General features: G+C 41.4%; 1 protein-coding gene across 2 annotated transcripts in view; it reads right to left on the reverse strand.

Moving 5' to 3' along the window:
* The window catches only part of Abca1 (ATP binding cassette subfamily A member 1), a 103,094-nt gene that overhangs the window by 75,587 nt on the left and 654 nt on the right, over positions 1–26,853 (reverse strand). For both annotated transcript variants that reach the window (XM_042698565.1, XM_042698573.1), the window contains exons 2-4: positions 15,348–15,441; positions 10,422–10,563; positions 9,810–9,928 (exon numbers count right to left, since the gene is read on the reverse strand). In XM_042698565.1, coding sequence (XP_042554499.1) covers positions 9,810–9,928; positions 10,422–10,563; positions 15,348–15,441 — 355 coding nt within the window. The remainder of the gene's footprint in view (positions 1–9,809; positions 9,929–10,421; positions 10,564–15,347; positions 15,442–26,853) is intronic.

The raw sequence follows: 26,853 nt of genomic DNA on the forward strand, positions 1-26,853 counted from the left end.
GATGTGAATTTAAGATATGAAAGTGTATACAAGGAAACTTAATCACCACTTTATACTTAAAGGGGTAGGGCTTTAACCAGTGATTAAGCCGAGAGCCCTCAACAGGTGGGATTACAATCCTTGTAAAAGAGCTTCAGGGAAGGGTTTGCTCACCCTCAGTCCCTTCTGCCACTTGAGGATACAGCACTTCACTCCCATGGAGAATGCAGCAAGGGGGTACCAACTTGGAAGCAGAAAAGAGCCCTTCTCACACACTAACCCCGAAGCAAGCACCTCCATCTTGAACTTCCCAGCCTCCAAAGAAACACTTTTCTGTTTACACAGTTACTGAAGTGTCAGGCATTGTGTGATGGCAACCTGAGTGGCCTAATACAATACTCCTTTCTTACTAACCAGGGAAAAGTGGGGAAAATGCTGGAAGCCCAGAGAATCAAAACCAGCATCATCTGACAAGAACCTGAAGGGTAATAAGGAGCCAGGCAAGTTGGTGGACCCCAAAGGTCAGAATGACCTGGTCATGCTAGTCTAGGGAAGGCAAGCACAGTCATCTGACTTGAAAAGCCCAGAAGGAAATGAGAGGTAACACCAAGGCAGTATCGTGGGCTCAAATGAGTTCTGAACATAAAGAGAAGGAGGAAGAAATAAGGAGACAAGAGCAGAAAAAAATAAGAAAAGAGATAACGAGGGAACCTCTGTGGAGAACCTTTTGTGAAGACGAAAGAAACAGAAGAATGGGGGGTAAATGGAAAGAAGTCAAAAGGATAAAGGAAAAAGGGGTACAGAAACAGGAATGGCTGAATCAAACAGAAGCGGTAAAAGGGGAAAGATCTGAGAGGTGTAGAGAGAAAGAGGCTTTGAGGCACTAGCTCTCACTGGTGAGCTGGTCTCTGACTGACTAATGAAACCAGACTCTCCAATCACCAGAAGACACCAGAGCAGAATCAGCCTGCAGGGCCCAGGAAAGTCCAGGGAACAAAAGGAAGAATAGAAGATAAACTTACAAGTTAGGGACTGAGTTGAAATTCCTTCTGGAACTGATCTAGGAAGAATTGTTTCTCTCTAATGTAAAAAAAAAGTTTTACTTTTTCTAACATCTAAAATTTACAAAAATGAGTAAGGACATGGTACTAATTTGTCAGAAGAAAAAAAAAAGATTCCTATTTTCAGAGCCTCAGACACACTCTGCTTTATTTTCCCAGCATGTCTAAAATAAGCTTATGAGAAAGGTTTCATCATCATCATCATCATCATCATCATCATCATCATCATCATCATCCTCATTTTGTCAAATACAGAAATCGATCTGATGAAGTTAATACCTCACTCAAGGTCACAGAACTAGCAAGTGGCAAATTTGAACAAACCACTTTGATTCTTTCTACTCTATTAGCAAAAAATAGATTATTTATGCCCTAAAACTGCTTCATCAAAAGCTGGTGATGATCATACTACTTAGCTTTGAAGTAAGGCAACATGACCCCATGGTATAATGGAAAAATTCTTAGCTTGGAAAACAGAAGGCTTGGATTTAATCTACAACTTTACTCTTGAGTTTGAGAAACAGATATAACCATTTGAGCCTCAATTTTCTTATCCACAAAATGGGGGCAATACTTTCAGTCTGCTAGTGTTATTTCAAGGCTTTGGATTCAATAATCTAGTAAAAAAAATGTACAATGTGTCTCTTGACCTTTGTGCCTCAAAGGTCAACACCAATGGAGGGCTGAAATCCAACACTTCTGGTAAAAAAGAAACTGCATTTCCAAGCTCCTCTTTGCCACCCACAGGGTGGCAAATCTTATACTGGAAAAGCAGGAGACATACAAAACTGTTTTGGATGTTAACAATTCCAACAAAAATGTAAAGCAGTCTGCTATTTGTGGAGTATGTGGCATTCTGTAATTGAAAGCAATTGTGTTTTCTTCTATTTTTGTCTGGGTAAGGCCGACCTTTGATTTAATTTAGCTCAAGCAATATTTCAACACTGCAGTGGAGCGTTGAATCCCCAGACTCGATCCCAGCTGGAACCAGGCCCCTCCCTGTCCTAGGTGGAAATCAATATCTTAGTCCCTGGGACACAGCCTGACTTTGACAGATCTGAGGAAGCTCTCATAGAGATAGAAGAGTTTCAAATTATGAAACCCTAAGACCCTAAGATGAAAAGTTTCAACAAGTATATACCGAACATGAATTGCAATTAGCCACGATTTCAAGGGACTTCTATTTTGATGACATAATGTTGGCATAAAGGTCATTAAATCTCCCAGTGAGATGACCCAATGTGGAATGGGGTGGGGATTGGGGAGGGGGGGGAGGCTGAACGGAAGGAAATAACGTTTAAGACTGTAACATCAACCTCAGCATAGCTTCCCAAGTGGGATGAGAGACTTCAAATAAGAAAGGAGAAGTGGCCACAAGTATTGTTTTGTTTTTTGTTGTTGTTCTTTTTTTTTTGTTTTTTGTTTTTCTTGTCAGTCAAGGGGCCTGGGCACTGACCCTCAGCTCTTCAGCTCCAGGCTAGCATTCTACCAATTGAGCCACAGCACCACATTCGGCTTTTTCTGCTTATGTGGTGCTGAGGAATCGAATCCAAGGCCTCATGCATGCAAGGCAAACGCTCTACCACTGAGCCACCTTCCCAGCCCCCATGGCAAAGCCTTGGACACATGCCCAAATGCCCACTACCCATGAAGCCAAGAAGTGTAGGAAGTGGCAGAAGTGCATAAAAATCTAGCACTTCTCTCTGAAGTTCTCTTGTCCTTTCTCATCTCAGCCTGTATATATCCAGTGTCCGTGGCCTTCGTGAAGTTTATAGCTTCCTAGGAAAACTCTCTCTAGAATACAACAATATCAGAGTATAAGGGGCTTAGTTCTAGTCCTACTGCTGCCTTTGCCAGCTATGCTTCCTTAGCCTCTCCAAACTTCAATATCTTCATAGGAACTTGAAAAAAAATGTAACCCCTACATTCCATATGAAAAATGCCAGAAAACTAAAGTAGAAGCCTGGTATTTACAATGGCCTCACTGTTCAAAATGCTTTATCTTCATTGGTTCCTTTTGTTTTCTATTATGCCATTCCTAAGAAAGATGCTATACCATTTCAAGGAACCTGAAATGCAGAGATGTGAAGGAATTAGCCATGGGTAGAGCCAGGATTCAAACCCAGGCAGTCTGGCTGCCACATCTGCTCTCTTAACACTAAATTGCCCTTCCCAGAATACATTTACCAAATGTTAACTAACACCCCTTCCCTCAAATCCCCGATACAGCCAATCACCTTTCCATGTTACCACAATCACCTCCACCCCACACAAGAGCGCATCTATTTGATTTCCAAAGATCAAGGAAGGATAAAAGATCTATATTATGAATTCTCTGTATTATTAGTAAATCTCACAGCCAAAAAATAGGATGATTTTCCCAAAGCAAAGATCAGCATAGCCTGTCCGACAAATTGCACTACAGTTTTACTCTGAGTCGCAAGAGAATGGCAACCAAACCAGCTTTTTATAAATGGCAGCCATTCCAGGTTTTCAACTCAATATCCAGCTAAAGAGACACAGAAACCAGAGACCTAGAGTCAAGATTGTCGGACACAGCAAGACTGTCCTTGATCTCTCTCCTCTGCTTCTGCCCCTTTCAGGCCTTTGAATCTAACAACATGGGGACATGTCCTCCGGGAGAGCATCCCCAGCCCAAAGTTCTCTGGTTCTCTCTGGAAAACATTCTTCAAGAACTTCTCTACTCCAGAGAAACCCCTGAATCAGAGGTAGTGGAAGGTCTGTTATCACCCCAATACTCACTGGGAGGCCTAGTGTTGCTGAAAAGTATATTCTGCTACAGGACAAAACCAAGCAGGTTATACGCAGCCCACCTTGAAAGAACAATTCTCATGGGGAATGCCACACACATTGACCATGAACAACATGCACACCATCTCTTGCTCCAGTGCAGAAACTATGCCTCAGTTGTCCCACCCACCCTTTCTGGCCAAAATCCACAGGTCTGGAAAATTACCTTCAAAGCCCTCACTAAGCATTTTGTTAGTTGGCTATAACTTGAGACAGGGCCAAACACCTGGAGAGCTAAGATCTTAGCTCCCTGGCAGTCTGCCACACCACAAAACCCAGATCCATGTCAACATCACTTGGGTTGTACCACAGGTGTAAAAGGTGGAGAACATCAACAGGACTCACACAAGCCTAGGGATTGTCCCCAGGTCAGCATGGGCAGTGGTGAGACTGTACAAGGCACCACAAGGCATGTGATGAATGTAAGCATTATGTCCACCTTTGGTCCTCAGCTCCACCCAGACCTGAGCTCCGCCCTGCCCTGAAGTTCCCACCATACAGCTGCCCCCTCCCTCTCTCCACCCAGATCCACCTGAACTCCCCTCTACCTCACTTCCTACTTCCAGACCTTGTTGCTACCTGGATAGTGGAGGTGCCCATGTGCTCTCTCTCCGGGGAAATATGGTTCCTCTAATAAACCTTTTAATAATCTTTCTCCTATGTCTGCCTGCCTCCGCATAGTCCCCTGGCATGGAAAAGAAAAAGATCCCAACTCACTCTGGAAAGTAGAAAGGACCCATGCCTACTAGGCTGCCAGGAGCTGAGGAATCAGAGGTGAACATTCTAGGGTTGGGGAGAGAAGCAGATATCTGTACAAGGTGGATGTCTGAACCCAAACACTCAGCAGGAAGCAGGCTAATCTGACACTGTGATATCACTAAGCTTAACATTTTAAGTAGCTGAAAAGGAAATAAGCAGTAAAGATAACTATGGACAAAGTACACCCCCTTCTCCAGCCCAATCCTGATTCTGGCCCCCATCCTCCTCCTGGTCATCCTCCTCCTCCATCCTCCCTCAAAAAGGTCAGATACACCAAATCAGAGACACAGCCAGGCAGGGCCTGGTGAGGGAGGCTAAGGGCAGAGTCAGAGAGGAGGCAGAGGAGGGAGACAGTTTCTTCTCTTACCCAGGGCCCTCGCAGAAGCACATGTAGGTTTGTAAAAACCTAGAACTAACACATGTGGGAAACTCTCTTTAAGAAATATATAATGGTATTTTGTATTTCTACTTTTCCAGCAAGAACACATCTCTGCCTAAATGTATCACTAGGATACCTCAGAGAGCCTTGCAAGGTGCCACAAAAAGGGACTTGGGTTGAACTTTCCAGCAAAATGCACTGTGTTCTCTGGGTATCATTAGTATTAATTGTAAGCATTGTTAAACTGAGTTTGCCTAAGGGAATTAACTCCACAATTCCCTGTGCTAGCTTTTTACATGGTTCCCAACCCACTTTTACTTGATCTTCGCCACACTGAATGAAGAAGAAAGGCCAGAAGTTTGGTTTTCTCTCACGTGGCTGAGGTGAGAAATCGGATGCACTGACTTATCTGTCTATTACTGCTTGGCACAGAACCATGAACAAAGCCAGCCCAGCACTGAAGAGGTTCCAATCTCATGGACAACCCATAACTAGCAGTTTGTCCTAGAGGACCCCCATCCAAACTTCCACAATGAAGCATTTTCTCATGTTTCACCAAAACTGAAGACCCAGAGTGGGTAAACAAACTGGCTAAGTTCTGACATCCAAAACTATCCAGGTATGTAAAACAGTTCAGAATTACTATACTGTACACAAATTGTGTGCTGAGAGCTCATTATCAAACACCCAAGGAAATCATCTCACGCATAAAGAGCATGTTCCACGGTGACCTGTAGGGAAGTTAATCTCCCTATTTTGAGTAAACAAAGGACCAGAAGGAATCAAAATTTGCCCACAGCTCATACTTCAGAAAGACTAAAGTCTAATGTGTTGCCAAAACAATCTCAAACTCTTTCTCTTAAGCCAGCATTTTCTAATCTTTAATCACTTATGAACTACTTCCACAGGTTTTACCATGCCCACATAAAGCAATGTTCTCTTTAAATGAACGGTAATGGATCTTGCCTACCACTAAGCAATAACACCCATAAAAGTTAAATTTAATAGGAGCTAAAACTAGAAGCTGTTCATTGTGTACTGTCCAAAATCATCTCAGCCCTCACACAAAACTAACTCAGACAAACACTTTGCCAGTCCACATCATACCAAGTCATAATGTAGACAGGGAACTTATTTGCTAGAGTTTCTGGAAACGTGTCCTCTTGTTACACTGCCTTAGAATTGAAGATAGGGTCAGAATTTTAAGAAAGAATGCGCCTCACACTAATTCCCCTACATTACTTAAGCCAACCTCTTCACCTGTGTGGGTTAGATGGAAACAATAAAATGATCAAAAAGTCCCAGTGATGAAAATACTTGGTAAAGGTCCTCCAGAAGCCTTCCTTCTTAGGCATCTCTGTTAGGATGATTTCAAGGATAATGAGATTCATCTGCAATTTCATTCTTGAAACTGGAAGCATTCCCAGTTGGAAGTTCATTAACCCAAATGCAATATGGTATGGGAGAAAGAGAACTGTGCGGGACATTGGGGGCTGGCTATGTTCCATTCGGGAAAATGGAGGACAAAGTCACCTCCATCTTCAGGATCTGATTATGCTGTGGATCAAAGAGGTTCCATATTGCTTTGAATATCTGCTGTCTCATACATGGTTGAATAGTTGGATCAATCAACCCACTTTCCTATAAATAACAAAATAGCCTCTAAAGTCTCTTTCAATAAGTGGAAATGAAATGAAGTCCTAGCCTAGGAAACCATGACACTAGAAAGAAAAGATTGGAGCAGAGATTCCCACATCCACAAATCACCTGTAGATTATGGTCCCATGCATTTAGCAGATGCTAGCTGAAGAAAGAACAAGATGACTTCCAATTGGATCACAAAAGCAGGATATAGTGTCCAGCACTGAGAACAATAATTAGTGATTCTCTATGCCAAACACTGAGATCTCCAAGGGAGTGATCCAAGCCTCAAGCCTTCTGCTCATAGTTATCAATGACTTGGATGAGAACTGGGAAAGCCATTCATTAAATTCCTAGATGACAGGAAACAATAAGCAACAGGTATCATAGGGGGTAAATTCTAAGATAAAATGGCATGGGAAATCTAAAGAGGTAAATCAGAAAAGTAGACTTCCTCTTCCTCTTCCTCCTCCTCCTCCTCTGCCTCCTCTGCCTCCTCCTCCTCCTCCTCTTCCTCCTCCTCCTCCTCCTCCTCCTCCTCCTCTTCCTCCTCCTCCTCCTCCTCCTCCTCCTCCTCCTCTTCTTCTTCTTCTCTTATTCTTCTGTTGAAAAAGTCAATGGCGCAATGACCCAATTAAGAAAGGGAGAATGAGTCACAAATTCTGCGTATTTGAAAGAACCCGCAACTTTGGTTGACTGCACAGGGACTATGAGTCAACATTGTGACATGAATGCCAAAAAGTCTAATGAAATCTCAGATTGTGTGAAAAGAAATACAGTACTCAAAGTGAAAGAGGCAAAAGTCCCTTTCTTCCTCCACACTTAGAATGCTTTAGTAACTTCTGGTAAACTTCTAGCATGACATAAACACATGAGACCCAACAAGAGAAGAGGCAGAAATTAGGAGGAAAGGGGGCTGGGAAGGTGGCTCAGTGGTAGAGCACTTGTCTTGCATGCCTGAGGCCCTGGGTTCGATTCCTCGGCACCCCATAAGCAAAAAGAAAAAAGCCGGAAGTGGCGCTGTGGCTCAAGTGGTAGAGCGCTAGCCTTGAGCTGAAGAGCTGAGGGACAATACCTAGGCCCAGAGTTCAGGCCCCACGACCAGACCCAAAAAAAAAAAAAAAAAAAAAAAAAGAAATTAGGAGGAAAAGTTTTCCATTAGAGGGATGGACATTTAGCCTAGAAAATCTAAACATTCAAAAAAGAGAGTGAACATTCACAAGAGCTGTCTTCAGATTTCCCAAAGAAACAGAATTAGACATTACTAAGAAAGTAGAGAGCGATAGCAAGTATTTTCTAACAACTCAAGGTGTCAGCACCTAAATGGAGCTGCCCCATGAGAAGTGAGTGTAAGTATAAGATAGACAAGGTAAACAAGGCCAGAGTTCTGGACCAGAGCATCTCCAATGATCCTTCTACCCTGAGACAGTACCAGAGGGCTAAACTAGGAATGAGGACTTAGAGAAAATAAATACAGGTCTCTTAAGTATGTATCCAGGCTTACACTTCCAGCCCTGTAGTCTCTGTAAAATGTATGGAGCTCTGTTCAAAATCAGTAAAAGATTACTGGCTTCTTCTAAAGAAGCAGCATTTCTGTTCATGTCCCTCTAGAACTGAAGCCTGGCTTTGTGTTACAAAATAAACAAAGGAAGAATCTAGCGATTTTAAGAAATTAGTTGCTTAACCCCAGTGGTGAGCCCTTGCCTAGCATACGTAAAACCCCGTCCTTGAACCCCAGCCTGGCAAAACTGAACAAAACGAGCTGCAGGGTTGAAGAAGGGAAATACATACTCTTCTCCACGTTACCTCAAACCTCCAGTTGCTCAAAGAAGAGTTAGCTCTAAGGCAGCCTCCACCAGACTTGAAACTCTGCTAGACAATCCATCCCCATCAGCCAGTTTATTTCACCAGGCCCACAACTTGAGTGTCAGGGGAATAAGACCAGATGATCAAAATTGTATCACTGTCATAGAAGGAGAAGGATAATACTGGCTACTGTTTAGTGAGCATCTACTATGTGTCAGACAGTTTGGTGGGTATTACTTTTTGTGGTGGTACAAGGGATTGAACTCAGGAATTGTGCTTGCTAAGAAAACACTCTACCACTTGCTACCATTTATCATCAGGCATGCCCCGCATTGCCCACTGCCTCTTTTCCTGCCCAAGCACAGTACAGTTTTGTCTATACACGAAAGAGCTCCAATCCAATTCTGGCTTAAACTCTAGCACTTTGCACCATTTCTTCTTTTGCCAAGTGAATCACAAGTTAGGAGATCTTCTAGAAAAGTCAACCTACTCCATTCTCTCCTCGAATGCCAAACAGAGTAAAAGCACTTCTCTGGAGCAGTGGTAGTACTTAGCTGGTGATCGACAGGAATAATTCATTACTGCACTGTTTAAAACCACCAGCACAGGTGGTAACAAAGCAGACCCACCTTTCAGTAGGCTTCCTGGTGGTTTTTCAACCCTCTAGACTATGCACACAATTTTTACCCACATCCAACAGTCTATTCCCATCAGCTTCTGCTCCCATGGAAGGCCACTCCCTGGGAAGTTGCCCTGTAACACACATAGCCAATGTCTCTCCCAGCACATGGCCACTCATCGGCCACTTCCTTAGTGCATGCAATCAACTGTCTGGGCACTTAGTAGATCAGAGATGAACATTTCACTTTTAAAAGATCAGGGTTCACATGTTCACCACACTACAATGTCTAAGGGAGGATGAATTTGATTTTCCTTCTAGAAATGAAGGCTTACTTTTCACCTGCCACCTATTGAGTGGCAACTTCACCTGCTCTCCTCTAAGTGCAGCAGTATCCCTTGTCTACAAATGTCTAGTCATGACAACCATATTTGAAAATGCCATTAGTGGCAACCTGCAACCCCTACCTGTCCCTAACAGCAAACCTATGCCAGTCCTATCTGCTGATTTTTTTCCTTCTGTCTCCCCATAGAAAGTCAGCATACTGGATATGTATGGCAACCAGCTTCCTTCATTTTGCTTCTAATGCTTCTTTCAGAGAGGCCCTGCGGCAGAGAGGCCCAATGCCCAGCCACTATGAGGAGAGAGGGCTGTGGAGGAAGAGCTTAGGTAAGAGCTAAAAAGAGCCAGCCCAGGGCCACAGATGCAGGCCAAGGGCTACTTCCAAACACACGCGCAGAAGGCATCTGCTTACTTGGGCCAGAATTCTTGATCTGATGCAATGTTCTCAGAACTCTGTGTATGTCCTTCATGCTGGTGTCTTTCTGGCTGAATAAAAGAAACTTCCGAGCATCTGAGAACAGGCGAGATACACTGTAAAGGGTAAGAAAAGCATAAAATCCTTGGTTAGACCATCTAGCTGCTTCTCCTGCGTTAATAAACTGATTACCAGATCTATCTGCCACAGACTGGCTTGCAGCACACACAGATGCTGAGCACTGCTACTGCTCCCCATACACAGTCTTCCCATCATTTCAATCACCCCAATCCTGAGACCACAGTGGTTGCTTCATAGTAGACGGGAGTGTAACTAACTTGAGGACCAAGCCCCTTCTGGCATACCCCAACTCAGGGGCCATTTCAGATGTGCAGCTAGCATCCTGCTGGTCCCTCCCTTCCCTTCTTCTGGTCCATTTTTGGAGATACAGTTTAAAACCCAACACTTAGGGTTTGTTTGTTTGTTTTGGGCCACATATGGTCGTGACTTATGCAACAAAGTAAGGTCCCATTCTGCAGTCTTTTTCATACAAACATTTCCACAAAGGGCAGGATAAGTGTTCACGGACAAGTCAGGTCTGGTACTTACATGGATTTGTCAAAGTTTCCAACAACCCCAGGAGCCTCCCCAGGTGTTGGGTAACGGAAACAGGGATTGTTGGCATTACAGATAATCCCCTGAACCCAAGGAAGCGTTCCTGCCGATGGCATGGCTTTATTTGGAAAGTGGCCTGTTTGAAATCGGGGAAGAAAAACACACAGAGACGAAGGTTAATTCTCTGAAGTGATTTCAGAACTCTATTCACACAATACTTCATCCCAAATCTATACGCCTCTCTTTCCCATTTTCCCAGAAAAGTACCTCCTCTAGGGCCTTGAATTCGAAACCTGACATCAACTCTCTTAGCCATTCTGAATGCATGTGGCATCACCTGCAGGTCCCCAGTAAACGGCAACCTCAGGGAAATGGTGAGTGAAGTAGACCGAGACAGCTAAGTGCCTGATTACCACCACCTCCCAGAGACATAGAAGGGCCTTGAAGTGACCTAATCCGGTCCCCTCACACTCCAGCAAAGTGGCCCATGACAGACGGACACTTAGACAGTAGCAGGCCCACCTCAGAGTAGACTCAGCATCGCCATAATCCCAACCCAAGACCCTTCCGTATGCCTAGGACCTCCTCTGGAGCCAGGATCTTCTAAATCTCTGCCTCTCTCTTCAGTTTGACACCTCCTCTGCCAGCTCATAATCTCCTCAAGGGCGCCTCAAAAACATGCTGAGTCGGTGGGTCAGATGCCATCTGTGAAGCTACATTCATTGTTGGTTTGTCCCTTGTCAGTGAAGTGAGGTCCTATTTGCTAAATCAGCTTCTCACTCTCCTTTCCTTTCATTATGGGAATTCCTTGCAAACAAGATTACTGGGCATGACTGGACTGGGTCCCAGGCTTCAAAGGCACAGGTTGGTATATGGCAGTCATCCATGGGTGCTGCTTCTGGGGATACAGGTAAATGTGCTCTGCATCAGGAGCTCTTAGCCTGAGGGCCTGTTCATGTTAGAACAGAACAGCTATAGTTCCAACTTTCATCATATTCACACAATTATCTGTGACCTCCTAGAGTTGACAACCATTAACAACCACAGCTCTAGGTGGTGAAGAGCGTGTATCTTTAATCTTTGGGGTCAAACCAACTGGGATTCACTACCAGTCCCTTTGCTCAAGTCACTGGCCCATCTCATAACCCTCAGTTTTCTCATCTACAAAATGATGCTAAAGATACACAGGGTGAGCCAGGCATCAGTGGCTCACACCTGTAATCCTAGCTATTCAGTAGGCTGAGATCTGAGGATTAGAGTATGAAGCCAGCCCAGGCAGTAGAGGTCATGAGACTCTTATTTCCAAGTGGAGCTATGGTTCAGATTCAGTGCGTAGGTCCTAAATTCAAGCCCCAGGACCAACACAAAATAAAAAAAAAAAAAGAAAGAAATACAAGTGTAAGTATTACATAAGAAATTATAGTCAAAGCACTTTTGCAAAGGGCCTACCCCAAGTTAAATGCTCAGTGAATGGGAGCTGTTAGGACTTTTTAGTACTGTGGCAGTGAGCACACAATAGTATTTCCACTGGTATTGTCCAAGTAAAAACCTTATTCTCTCTCCCAGCTACCATCTTACTCCCAAAGCAAGGTTCTTGTTTTATTCATACAAGTCTGTGACAGAGACTCCCCCAAAGCTACATCAAAGCTAGGCCTTGCTGCACTAAGCCTATCAATACTGGAGCCTTTCCATCTTCTATCCATGTTCCAACCAGAGAGATAACATCCAAAGCAAGAAGGAGACAAGATCTGATCTCTGTGCCTACTCTCTACTGGGACTCTGGCCTACTGAACATTTACTCAGTTAATCTCTTTATCTTCCAGTTAATAGTTCAAGGTAAACCAAACAAGGCCCATTACCTAATGAACTGTTCCTCATTCAGAGATTTATGTAACCCAACCAAATACTACAAGGACCAAGGGATTGTCTTCTTTCATATATCAGAGATACTGGCTCTGGATGATATTGGCCAAAGGCAGTACAGGGCAGTGACAGCAAAGGTATTTCAGACTCTCCTTCAGCAGGGGTAGGGGGTGAGGGTGAGCGGAAAAGATCCTTCTTGTATTCATTTTATTTGCAAGCAAAAGCAGGATTAGGAGTCTAAACTTAGTGCACAGGATGCAGTCAAATGATATAATGGATACCCAGGAGCCAGGAAAGTTACTAGGATTCTGATGACTCTGAGTTGGATGAAGAAAGATTTGCAGGGAAAAATATTATTGATTGACTGACCAATTGATTGACTAGTTTGGAGTAGTACTGGACTTGAACTCAGGGCCCTGGCACTTGCAAGGCAGGAAGTCTACCACTTGAGCCACTCTACCAGGCCCTCTTTTTATGCTGGTTATTTAAGAAAAGGCCTCACTTTGTGCTTGGGCTGGCCTACACTGCAATCCTCCTATTAGTGCCTCCCAGATCTGGTAGGATGATAAGCATCACCACTGTGCCCAGACACTGTGCTTCCCCGAAGTGGGGACATACCACTATGCCAAGCCTTTATTTGAGGTTGACATTTCACAAACTTTTTTGCTTGGGCTGGCCTCACACCTCACTCATCCTGATCTCCTGACTCCCAAGTAGCTAGGAGAGCAATTTTATATACATGTATGAGAAGAAAACAATGAAAGGGGAGAGAGAGAAGATACAGAATGAGAGAAGGGGTGAATTTGGTCAGAGTATTTTATATGTATAAAATGCATAAAAGCTCCTTATGCAATTAGTATAAGCTAACAAAAATGTAGAAGGAAGGAAGGAAGGAAGGAAGGACAAAAGGAAGGAAGGAAGGGAGGGAGGGAGGGAGGGAGGAAGGAAGGGAGGAAGGGAGGAAGGGAGGAAGGGAGGAAGGGGAGGGAGAGAGGGAGAGAGGGAGGGGAGGGGAGGGGAGAAAAGAGACAAAGAGAGAGGAGAATCTTACACTAGTCATTCATTTACAGAAAGGAGATAATTTTGCAAGCTCTGACTTATTTTTCAACTCTGTCCTTCCAACTGGGTCCTAGAAGGAGGTGAGAATCAGATGAGTCTGCAAGTACACAGATGGATGGGGAAAGTCCTGTCTGCCCTTGAAACACAGAAGAAGCTCATAACAGTCCCCAGAAAGTCTGTGATCTGGGGTAAAAAGGATCTAAGTGTGAATTCAAGAATATATAATATGTCTAAGATCATCCAAGTGCATGATAAATAGGATGCCAAATTTTGTACAGTTTCTACTTTACAACCTGGTCTGCTTGTGATCATTCCAGAAAGACAATAGTCTAGGGGGTGAAAAAAGCTAACTATGCTCTAAAAGATATACTTCTGTGGGTGTTGGGGTCATGCTTTAATAAAAATTAAACATGGATTTGCTACTGAGTAAACATATTCTTTAAGTTTCCAAAACAGAAAATAGAATTACCTCATAGGCCTATAAATTGAGTAGAAACTTCATTTAATACTTCATTCCTTTTGGGTGAAATCATATTATATCTGAAGGAATATTGTTTAGGTTTTATGTGTACATGTGTATGTGTGCATATATGTGTGTTTAACATGAATGTACATGATGCACATTAGCAAACTACCAGATAAATAACTGCTGCTATTAACCATCAGAGAAACTCAAGGAGACTTTGGCCCCATTGCTTTCCTGGAAAAATAGAATCCTATAAGCCCTATGGTTCTGGTATAGGTAGAGCTGGGAAGTGGTAAGAAAAACCCTGAAACAATGACCAGAGGTCCTCACTTAAAGTCCCACATAAATATTGGTCCTTCTGATTTGGACATTTCTGCAGTGTCAATTCATATCTCAAGACCAGTCATCATGATAGCCTTAAATTAGGATGATACTACTAGCAGCAATAAGAGAAGTGTTACTGTTTTTCTTTTCTTTTTTAGCCTGTCCTAGGACTTGAATTCAGGGCCTGGGCACTGTGTCTGAGCCTTTTTTTTTTTTTTTGTCGGTCGTGGGGCTTGAACTCTGGGCCTGGGCGTTGTCCCTTAGCTCTTCAGCTCAAGGCGAGCGCTCTACCACTTGAGCTACAGCGCCACTTCCTCTGAGCCTTTTTTTTTGCATAAGGCTCGTACTCTGCCCCTTGAGCTACAGCTCCAAGAGTCTCAAGAACTTTCCTGCCTAGGCTGACTTCAACCCTCAATCCTCAGATCTCAGACTCCTGAAGCTAGGATTTCTGCTTTTTTAAAAAAAATAAGCTAAATTCACTTGCCTAAGATGATATGCCTTAGTGAATGTTGAAGCCAAGATTCAAACTCAAACAACCTTAGGTTCTTAGTCAATTCTATATTTTGACATTTGCTATAAAGGTTGTTATCAAAATTTAGGTCATCTGACTCTGTATCATGTATTTTGGTATCAAAATACATCTCTACTTGATTAGATGGCAAGTCTCTGCCACTGTGTGAGCCCTAACTTAGGTATCAAGAATTAGAGCAAATGACAATACTACCTATTATACAATGCTTTCAGGAATCAAATGGAATATTAGTAAAACTGAAATGGTCTATACAAAGGCTCTGTAAAAATCTAACTCCCTTTCTATTTTTTGATTATGTGGTTAAGACATGATGCATACGGAAAAGATCATCAGGAATTGGGTAATAGTAGTATTAAGACATTCCCTCTAGGAGACTCTTAAATCATTACTTTGTGAACTATAATTAAGGTTATTTTGTTTTATGTGTGATTTCAGATATGTAAAACAGATATCAGCACTTGTTATCATTCTTGTTATTTCCATTCACTGGGACTCAAAATGGTCTTCTGATTTCATTCTTTCTCAAAAAAATTAGGAAGTTATGTTTTCTGGTCCTAATCATTTGTGGTATCTCTTCCACACACCATCTTTGGAAAAAGTAAATTTAGGCCATATTCCCTGCCTGAATTTCCCTTGTCAGCAGTGAGTGAGTCTGGCATGATCCATGGATACTCACATTCATGTTGTTCATAGGGTGGATAGCTCAGCCGGACAGAGATCAAGATGAAGAAGATGAACAAAGGCCAGGCCACTTCCAGCAGCAGCTGACACTGAGTAGAAAAGAAGACAGAACAGTCAAACATTCCTAGTCACATGGTGCCTAATGCTATTGGCTCTGGGAAATCTGCAGAAAATTCCCTCTAACAATTGTTCAACTCTTCAACCTCTCCTACCATACCCTGACATTCTTAATATCATTGAACTGTTTGAAGTTCTCATCCTAAACCATTGCACTCTGTACCTCATGACTTCCTTAAGCCAGGGAGGAGGCCTCGTACCTGCTTCTTCACCTACTCAGTCTCCTGGACTCACTCAGCCAGATATAATGTCTTTTACTAAAATCTCAGCCTCAGCAAGAAGCTCATTACAGAAAAAAAAAAAAAAGAATTCTTAATGGTCACTCCATTCTAATCAAAATTTAGCCTTCCTGTAATTACTGGCTCTTGAGTGCTTTGGCTCTTTTTTGTTTTCTCTGTTTTTTTTTTTTTTTGGTGGGGGGGGGGGGTTGGTTTGGTTTTATTTTATTACTTGTTGTTTAGTTTTTTTGCTATTTCTAAATAATTAACTTAGCTGGGCACCAGTAGCTCAGGCCTATAATCCTAGCTACTCAGGAGGCTGAGATCTGAGGATCACAGTTCAAAGCCAGCCCAGGCAAGAAAGTCTGTGAGACCCTTATCTCCAATAAACCACCAGAAAACCGGAAGTGGCACCTTGGCTCAAGTGATAGAGCGCTAGCCTAGAGCTGAAGAGCTGAGTGACAGTGCCCAGGCCCAAAGTTCAAGCCCCATGACTGGCAAAAAATAAATAAATAAATATCTTTTAATTTCCAAAGACCTTTGGTATAGTTCCATATGACTGGTTCTTGAATCTTCATTTTGAAAGGAAATGCCACAAGATATTAACTATGGCTATTCTGAAGTGATTAGAATATGAACAACCTTTTTTTTTCTTTTTTTTACTGTTTTCAAATTTTTTTATAACATGCATGTATTATTTCTCTAATGTAAGAGAAAAACACTGTTAACCTAAAACTATAAAAGGATACTTTGCCTTGACAGCACAGCAGGAAAGTCAAAGACTAGTGGCTCCCTACTCAGAAGAAAACAGGCTGAGAGCGGCGTCCCTAAGACCAGAGTAGGGGCTGATTTCCTAAACACGACTTTAAATAATCCCAAAGTGGAAGACATTGTAATCTCTGTTTGCATATCTCACAAACCTTTTCTTTTTTCTTCATAGTAAAGTCTTTATTTTATGCTAATATTAAACTGACATATGTACCCGTAGGTAACATTTTAAATTGATATATATATACATGTATATGCATATATTTCAAGACATCACCTTCTGTACCTTAAATATATGAAACTATTATTTGTCATTACACTTCAAAAAAGTTATTTCCCTTCTTCCAAAGACAACTCTATGAAAATAAACTTCTCTACCAGCTGAGCTGGAAGTCCCTCCTCTGAGTCTCTAAGTCCTCTGGTCCTTTACCAGGACTTGGCACAGGAAAACCCTATTTATTCATGAGCTTCTCCCCTAGTCACTTTCTTCTCACTAAGACTGTCACATGATTAGGACTTAAAAAACACTTGTTGGGTAAGAGAATGGACTGAAGTTTTAAAATAATAAAAATGGAAGTATAAATCAACTGGTCCCCTTGGGAAAGAAGTTTGGCAACATGTATTCAAAAAGCCATGTTTATCCCCTTTGACCAAGTATTATCACTGGGAATTCATCCTAGGGAACTAAATTTAAAAACATCAAAAAGCCATATATGTGAAAATTATTCGTTCACTGAAATATTGTAATTGCAAATTAATGGAAACAACTTAATTGCTCAGCGATCAAGAAATAATTAAATGGGTCCATCTACTGGGCAATATATTATGCAGTCACTATGAAAGTATTTATGAAACACAGACATCATTAACTGAAAAATGCAGAACATAAACTCTTATGCATTCCAGGGTTACAGCTATGAACAGATATGAACTAAGATAGGAATTAAACTCTTTTTTAAAGTGGTACAACCATAAATAAATTGAGAAAAAAAATAATGAATCCTGAGAAAAGTAAAATTAAATGAAGCATCAAGCCTGATGCTCTGAAAGCTATCATTTCACTTATAGGATTAAACAGTAGTGGCTATTTATTGATAGCCCAACATAGGCATATTAATATGGTTCCTTTCATTTAATCCTTAGAACAATCCTGTGAGACAGAAACCATGATTATATGAAAGGCTAAGGCTCTAGGAAGAGTGAGTCACAGAACCAATTAGCTGCAAGGTTGAGACTAAAAAAAACCAGTCTTTAGCAAATCCAGAAACCACATTTGATACCATAGGTGTCTCAGGTGGGAAATACCCCACCTCAGTGGTGAGGACCAAAAATATCAGGGTTCCATAGACAGAAGGTGAACTTATGGTCTATAGATTTATAAGAGCCAATACTCAGAAATGTTCATAGCTCAACCCCAATATTTAATCCACAAAAATGCTTCAAAGTAAATAGTATTACTATTATTTTAGAAGTGATAGATGCAAGTTGAAATAGTTATAAATCCCACCTGATAAGACACAATCAGCCAGGTGCTAGTGGCTCATGCCTGTAATCCTAGCTCCTCAGAAGGCTGATATTTGAAGATCACAATTTGAAGCCAGCCCAGGAAGGAAACTCCATTAGACTCTTGTTAGAGGTGGCCTTGTCAGCCTTGGCTGGCAAATAAACTCCTTTTCTTGTACACGACTATGTCTGGTGGTCTTCTGGGGATGGGTGCTAACAACTTTTATCTCCCATTTACCACCAGAAAACCACAAGTGGAGCTGTGGTTCAGGGACAGTGCCTCATCCCTGGTTTCAAGCCCAAAGACTGACCAAAATAAAAGAAGAAACAATCAGAGTCTGGACTGAATCTGCTATTGAATCTGTCATGTTAGCTCTCACAGAGCTGTGAAGGAAACATATACCCTTTACAATATGCTCCTTCTGTGGAAGGTAGCACTTGCCAGTCCTACCAAACACTCATCTGACCCAGTGAGTCAAGCCTTTTCTCTTTGGATCTCAGAAGGCCCACATTGAGGGTTCTGTAGGACAGCACATATTGGTTGGTAAATTGAAAAAAAATGACTAAGATCTTCCCATGGCACTGACAACAACAAGCCATTTTTTTAGTAGCTGATGCCAGTATGCATATACAGAGCAGGGAAAGAGGCAAGGAGATTGATGACTCCATGATGATGATGATGATAACAATGGAGACTAATGTAAAACACTCAGCAGACTAGGACCTAGTAAGACCTGGGTGGCAGTAAGTATTGTGCATGTATTAGCTCATTTAATCTTCAAACAACCCAGTCAGTAAAATTAAATAATATCTACTTTACAAATAAGGAAACTGAGGATGAAAAAAGTTAACCAAGTACCAAGACTATGAGATTAGGAAGGACAGAGGTGAGATGTGGGGCCAATCTGACTTAAGAGCGCCTGTTTATAGCTACAATGCACCCCACTTCTTAAGTCCTGCCCATATGGTACCCTGAGTATATGGACATTGATCATCAATGCCCTTGCTGAACCGAGACAGTAGTGTATGAATGAATGAAGAGACTGCCTTCCATGTTCACACAACAACAACTAAGGAGCTCATGTGCGACAAAAATTAAATCATGTCGTTTTACCTTATCCTGTATTTCTTATTTTCCAAGCTCAGGAAGCATCAAAGCTTCTAGAAACCTAACTGACTTCTTCAGCAATGACATTCTAATGCACTCACTATCAAAATTAAGTGTCCTCTCAATCTCTGGGCCTAGCACTTATCCTAACATAGGCGATCATAAATAGCACAGAGACGAGGCTGAGCCCTCCCCTTTATAAACCACCACAGGAAACTCTCTAAGTCTTGTTTTGGCACACCACCCATGCCCATGCCTCCCCGTCATGGAGTTGGGATGTTGGGAAACACTGTAGTCAAAAAAACATTTCCCAAACAGGGTGCTGGTGCTCTCACCTATAATCCTAGCTACTCAGGAGGCTCAGATCCAGAAGAGTGTAGTTCAAGGCCAGTTTGGGCAGGAAGTTTGCTAGACTCCAATTCCAAAATAACCAGCAAAAAAGCATGGCTGGAGGTGTGGCTCACAGGCAGAGTGCTAACATTATAAGTATGAGACCAGAAGAAGAAGGGGAGGAGAAGGAGGGGGAAAGGGAGGGAGATGGAGAGGGGGAGGGAGGGGAGGAGCAAGAGAAGAAGAAGAGGAGGAGGAAGAAGAGGAAGAGGAGAAAGAAGAGGAAGAGGAGAAAGAAGAGGAAGAAGAGGAAGAAGAAGAAGACGAGGAGGAGGAGGAGGAGGAGGAGGAGGAGGAAGAGAAGGAGGAAGAAGAGGAAGAAGAAGGAGAAGGAGAAGGAGAAGGAGAAGGAGAAGGAGAAGGAGAAGAAGAAGAAGAAGAAGAAGAAGAAGAAGAAGAAGAAGAAGAAGAAGAAGAAGAAGAAGAAGAAGAAGAAGAAGAAGAGGAGGAGGAGGAGGAGGAAGAGGAGGAAGAGGAGGAGGAAGAGGAGGAGGAAGAGGAAGAGGAAGAGGAAGAGGAGGAGGAACAAGAAGTAGAACAAGAAGAAGAAGAAGAACAAGAACAAGAAAAGGAAGAGGAATCAATGCTACTGTAGTAGAATGTTTAACAGCATAGCACCCCTGTATCTAACCAGCAGTACACATGTACACACCAGGATCAAGACAACACAAACGTCTACAGACATTACGTCGCCAGGTGGGTATGAGAGATTGTCCCTACTTGGGAGCCACTTTAGAGCTATTTTGAGAATTCAATGTTATTTCATGTTAAAGGCTTATCATAGCTCTTATCCGTATCATGTTACTTAATGGGCATCAAACAATTTTGAATCTTTATTCAGAGTTGTTCCAAGATCTCACACACTATAAAAGATCATTGTCCATTTGAGATTTATGCCTAACTTTCTCTGCTGGTTGCAGAAATTTGGTCAAAATTTGGTTACTCTGTATATACTTAGTTACCTAGCTTAAGGACACAGTAATGATGCTCCTAAATCTCAAGACTTATCCATATTCATTCACTGTTGGGAGAGGGATAGAGCCATGTTTGAAGAATACAGAAAAGCAATGGAATAAAGTTTAGTCTCAAGCAAGGACCTTGCTTTGGCTTTGCCAAAAAATTTAGTTCTTACTTGAAAAAAGAAGTCAGTGTTTCTTAGCACTGAGTTAAAGATGTTTGAGATTTCAATGAGCCATGACAAAAGAAGCAAAAATAATAAGCATCAGAAACAAAAAGATGAAAATATACTTTCTGTTTATATCCTGGTCACGAATCTCAAAAAAGCTTCCAAGTTAACTGGAAAACTTAAAGTTGAAAAAAAAAAAAAAAGGATAAAATGGTCATAGCCAAGGTAAATTTTCCTAAAGAATTGCCTTGCTATAGGAATGCGATAATCAGCTAAGAATATAATGTGGAAAAAAAGAAATACATTGTTCACAGTAAGATCAGATAGAGCCTTGCCCATGTAATTGCAACCCCTCTGTACAATATTTTCACAATAAAAAAATTAATAGTCCAGGAAAATGTAAAAAAAAAATCAGATAGATAAGCAAAAAATTCTATACACTAATTGAATGTCAAATATATAATTCTTATATAAAAGAAAACCACAGAACCTTATAAGACAGATATTAATAAGTATGCCATTCTTCTTAATGAAAACTATACCTAAATTTCCCAGATTTAACACACATTAATTTCACTTTAAATAGTGATAGGATACTTTTTAGAACCTCATAAAATAGTAAGATTCAATGAGTAAAAGAAACTGTTGAAAATTTCAGAGAATATTCTTTCTTTCTTTCTTTCTTTTTTTACCAGTCTTGGGGCTTGAACTGGGCCTGGGCACTGTCCCTGAGCTTCTTTTGCTCTTGGCTAGCACTCTACCACTTGAGCCACAGCACCACTTCCCTCTCTTTATGAGTAGTTTATTGGAGATAAGAGTCTCATGCCTAGGCTGGCTTCAAACAGTGATCCTCAAATATCAGCCTCCTGAGTAGGATTATAGGTATGAGCCACCAGCCCCTGGCTTTCAAAGAATATTCTGAGAAGCAATGACTTCCCTCAAATATCAGACTATTCACCAGAGTAAGAGCACAGGCCTAGGTTATATTAACAACCAAGGCAATACAAACCCAGCAAATAACCAAATGAATAACTTTAAAATAGCTTCCTAAACATTTCATAGAGTTCCAGAATAACTATCAAAGATATCATTGTTTAATAAAGGCCATAGTATGATCTAATAAGAAGGTGAAAAAATTATTTTATGCCTGTTTCTAATACAACATACTTAATCAGGTGTGGAATAAAGCAAAATCTTAAAAATCAAACTGGACCAATGCCAAAAGGGAAAATTGATTTTAAAAACAGACCCATCCCCCTGGAATTATAAAGCTTAACGCATTGAAGATGGTTTTTTAAATCAATGCCTGCCGTAGGAAGGACAGTTGGTCATACACTTTAAGGGCCATCTGACTGTGGCCCAGTAATCCCACACTGGCCTAGGGAACAATACAAAAGTAAGAAAGGCTAATATGTATAAAAATCTGTTTACTAACTTACTTATGATTGCAAACTGCATGTTGGAAATTGGATTTCAACGAACAAAATAAAAAACGGCATTGATAGATTTTAAAGCTATCTGGAACATCTTCCAGATATCTTCCCAGGGTAGCTTTGGAGCTAAAGATCCAACACTCTTCTTATTGACTTACTAACAATAACTTTTTTCATTGGTGAAACAGAATTGTACTTCATAACTCTCAGAATAAGTGTAAACATTGAAACACAGTGGGTATAAATGTACTTTCAAAATTATTAAATACAATCAATATATCAGCAATCATCACTAATACTTATATGATTATTATAATTCTTTGGAGATATAAGAATATACCAAATAGTGTTAAATAAAAGAATAAAACAGAATATGAAATGCAATATATATATGTAATGATTATTATTATTGCTTTCAGGACTGTAGTCAAGTCTCCTCAGTACCAAGAACAACAAGACTGGCCCTAATGACCATAACCCGCCTACCTCAGGAACTTGTTTTGTACATAAAATGAAATTCAACTGCCGTTCCCTAGCTGCAAGGCCCTACATAATCTGGCCCTTACTGTTCCCTACCATCTCCCACCAGTCTTCCTTCAGTCCATCAATGGCTTCTTTATGTTCCTGGACCCAGTGTTTCAGCCTAGAACACAATGTTCGAAAGGTCTGAACTCCTGATCTTTGCCTGGATAAGGCTTAAATGGCACTGTCCTCCATTTTAAAAAATTCCTTACCATACTTGCTAGTTTGCTTTCTTCATAACATTTATCACCGTTTGCAGTTACACTGTGTGGTTGCGGGAGGGGAAGTGGAGAGGAGCAGTTCCTAGGGCTCAAATACATGTCCTTGATCTTTTGTGCTCAAGGCTAGCACTCTACTATATGAACCATATCTCCACTTCTGGCTTTTTGGTGGTTAATTAGAGATAAGAGTCTCATGGATTTTCCTGCCTGGCCGGCTTCAAACCACGATCCTCAGATCTCAACCTCCTGAGTAGCTAGGAATAAACATGTAAGCCACCAGCATCCACCCAGCTTGTAGATACATTTTTAAATGTATGCACTGATATGTTTCCTATCTGTTTCCCTCACCAAGCTCTAAGCTCTGGAAGCACAAGAGGTGGTATCAGTCTGATGGTATCTGATTTAGCCCTAAACACCCAGCAAACATTCCACAAGTCAGAGATGCTCAACCAATATTTGTCCAGATGAAATTTTATTTCAGCTTTCTTCATTCTATAGAAGAGAAAAGCTAAAGATTTGGAGAAATAAATATTTCCTAGGCCACAGTGTCCAAACTGCCACTGGGTCAGGACTAACGACAAAGAAGAAAGGTGCTACAGAAGCAGGAAGTGGGGAGAAGGTGCAGAGCTTCTACCCACTGAGTACATTTTCTAAAACCTCAGAATAATACCTCCTTTGTGATTAAAGAGTATCCCAATATGCAATGATAGAATTATCTATTTCCCCAGAAATGTGGCTAATCAGAACTAACTACAAATAAATTCATGGTAAAGGTAAAAGAAAAGAAGCCATGGGGCTACACTCTCCTTTGTCCCAACTGTCCCATGGAGACCTTGGCCTCCAGCTCAACCTAAAACCAGAGGAAGATCCAAGAAACCCTGAAATCCCTCCCTTTTCCTGTCCCAAACCCTTGTTTGTGCTGAGGGAATGTCGCCCACACAAGCTAACTGGTACTTTGGACCCAAACTGAGCTTTGTACCCAACTGTTGCAACTCAACTCTATTCTTTACCCAACAGAAACAGTGGAAAAGTAACCCTCGCTGAGATTCCCCAAGAGTCTGCAAGGGAGCCCTCTCAAGACCTGCAGCCAACGGACCAACAATGCATTTACCATTTCTTTGGCAAATTCTTATTCAGCATGACCCAAGGGTCTGAGCTGAGTTCCTGGCCAAACGTTTGCATGCCAGGATCTCAAGAGCAGGGAAATGATAAACTTCTATGCATTGTGAATAAGAGCTACTATGAAATAGCTAACTTTCCCACCTATCTCATAGGTTGGTTCTATCTGAGCTAATGAAGTAGCACAAACCTCATTACTAATGTCTGTGCAATATAATCTAGAAACCCAAGCCAAGCGGACTAGGAAGAAGTTACTATGTTCATGATTAACACTCTCCAGGTGCCCACATCCCTCAGAGCCCCCTTTTCAACTCATAAGAGGTGGACCAGATCTCTGGCCATTTCAGCCTGCTGGCTTGAAATCAATCACCTTTCTTTCTGATTCAGCAAAATAGATTTCCTTTAGAAATCAGAAGGGGAGAAGGGGAGGTAGAATTTTTTTCAAGTATGTTGTGTCAGGAGATTGTGTCCCAAGATTGTGTCCCTACTTCCTTTTTCAACAAGAACTCTGGCCACAAATTGCCTTTGACCAAACTTGCCTATCTCCCTAATCCTCACCCTTTAAAATGCAGAAGCAAAACTAAACAAGAAGCAACAAGCTCAAATCCAGTGCAGACCAGCCTGGGCTGGATGATCCAACCACACATCCTGTTCCAGGACAGGGTACTCCTGATTGCTTTCCTGACTGAGCACAGAAAGAAGAAAAACAAAAAAGGCTTCCCTACCATATCCTCCTCCTCTAGGCTGGGCACTTCTGTGCAGCTACAAATAAAATTCAGAAGAGAGAAGAAAAGCCACTGAAACGGAATGGAATGAGGAGATATCAGCCTTTGATCTCAGCTCTGTGGCTGCTTGGTTGACCTTGGGGAAATCCCTTCTCTGCTTAGTGCCTCAGCTTCCCCAAATCTAAGATCAAAAGATTATACTGGACTACCCCTGAGCTGCTCCCTTTCATTGCTGTGATGACATGATTCTTTCCATGACTCAGTAGTAAACGCACCACAGCCAAGACAATTTCCACATACTATGTTACTGCCACTGGGCTGCGAAAGGAGCAAGGAACATGAACCATACAGTAGCTAAGCAGTGAACACTAGCGCATGGGAACAACTGAAAGAGCAAGGTGTTAGGGCAAGAAGGAAGTCAGAAATGTCAAGATTTGGGACAGAAGACAGAAAAAAATAATGATACAGGAAAAAAGAAGAAAAGAATAGAGCCAGGCGCCAGTGGCTCATGCCTACTTAGGAGGCTGAGATCTAAGAATCACTGAAGCCAGCCTGGGCAAGAAAGTGTGTGAGACTCTTATATCCAATAAACGATTCACAAAAGCTGGAAGCAGAGCTGTGGCACAAGTGGTAGAGCACTAGCCTTGAGCAAAAGAAGCTCAGGGACAGTGCTCAGGACCTCTCCCCCGCGAAAAGAACAATGATACCACTAAAACGCAATCTGATGTGGAAATGTTGAGTTCCAACTATGGAGCCAGACTGCGAATTTGAATCCTACTTCTGCTTCCTTATTGGCAGTGGAAATCTCTGGTAAATTACAGAATCTCTCTGTGCATCAAATTATATATAGCAAGATGGCGGGGGCGGGGAGAGGGACTTTATGGGCTATAAAAGGGATAACACAGTTAATAACCTCCTTGGTTGGTGGGGATGGGGTGGGGTGGGGGCTTTGTAGTAATAGGCTAGCCTAACATGCCCTGAGTCTGATACCCAACTTTACCAATCCACTTTGTGTCTGATATATGAGGCTCTCATTTTAAATATTGCACTTATTCTTATAAAATATAACACATCATATTTTTCCTAAAACTGACAGGATCCATAGATTCTAGTGTACATTCTCTTACTAGTGACCCCAGAATTCAGTTCCCCATCTAGAACATGAGTGACTGAAGAAAATCAGTGTATCTCAAAGTCAAAGCAGTACACATATTTTTTGGAGAATTATAGTTGAGTTCTTTGTGAAGATTTAAAAAAATGCTGTGTCTCAATTCAATGGCCATCTAAACAAATTCTGATAAACTTATCTGAAATTTTCTGAAAGCTAACTTTAGTATCAAGTTTTGGCACAAGACTTCAAAGTTCAGGTTTTCATTTGTGTGTATAATTGTGTTGGCACCAAGATAATTGTAGCAGACAAATGAGAAACAAGCACATGCAAACTCTGAAAAAATAGAGCCAAATGACATCAAATAAAAGTTATTCAAGTAGAAAAATGGATGAAGAACTGAATCATTAGCACAAAGTAATACATACTGGCTAAACATCAAAGATGAGTACTACATTATGCACTAATATATTTACCTTCCAACTCATAAATTGGGTTTCAGCTACACAATGTGAATTGTCCTGTCACACCTCTGGTGATCATTCAAATGGCACAGTTTTGCAATTTTTTGCATTTAATTTTTAAATCTATGTGGATTACAAAGTTACAGTATAGCCTACAGTATAGCTATCACAGAACATAAGGAGTATATTATGACTATACATAAGTGACATTCTAACATAAATATAGTGAACACAAAGTACCTTGACATTTTTCTTCTTTTAAAAAGAAGGTCCAAGTACTATTCTATTTTTAGAAACAATGAAATAAATTCTCTTGAAGCTTCTTCATAGTTTTAGAACAATGATCATTAAGACAGCCAAGTTGGGATACAAGCTTAGAACTCAGGAAAAGGCAGGACAGGTAAAATCCTACCAGGGATTGACCAGTGTGTTGAGGTCTCCTTTGGATACCTTAAGCCTTAAAATATATATATATATATATATATATATATATATATATATATTTAACTCAGAAAGCAACTACAGACAGGTGTCACTAAGCCCAGAGGACTACAGAGTATCACCAAGGAAGAATGATCATCACAGATAAAAGAACTCAAAAGCTGACTCCCCAGCTCCAGGGAGCTCACCCTGAGGCTTTACAGCCCTCAAGTCCTCCATGAAAAGTGCTATTCCTGTG

The sequence above is a fragment of the Dipodomys spectabilis genome, unplaced genomic scaffold (genome assembly GCF_019054845.1).
Source record: "Dipodomys spectabilis isolate Male_0828 unplaced genomic scaffold, ASM1905484v1 ptg000006l, whole genome shotgun sequence".
In the NCBI taxonomy this organism is placed as follows: Eukaryota; Metazoa; Chordata; class Mammalia; order Rodentia; family Heteromyidae; genus Dipodomys; species Dipodomys spectabilis.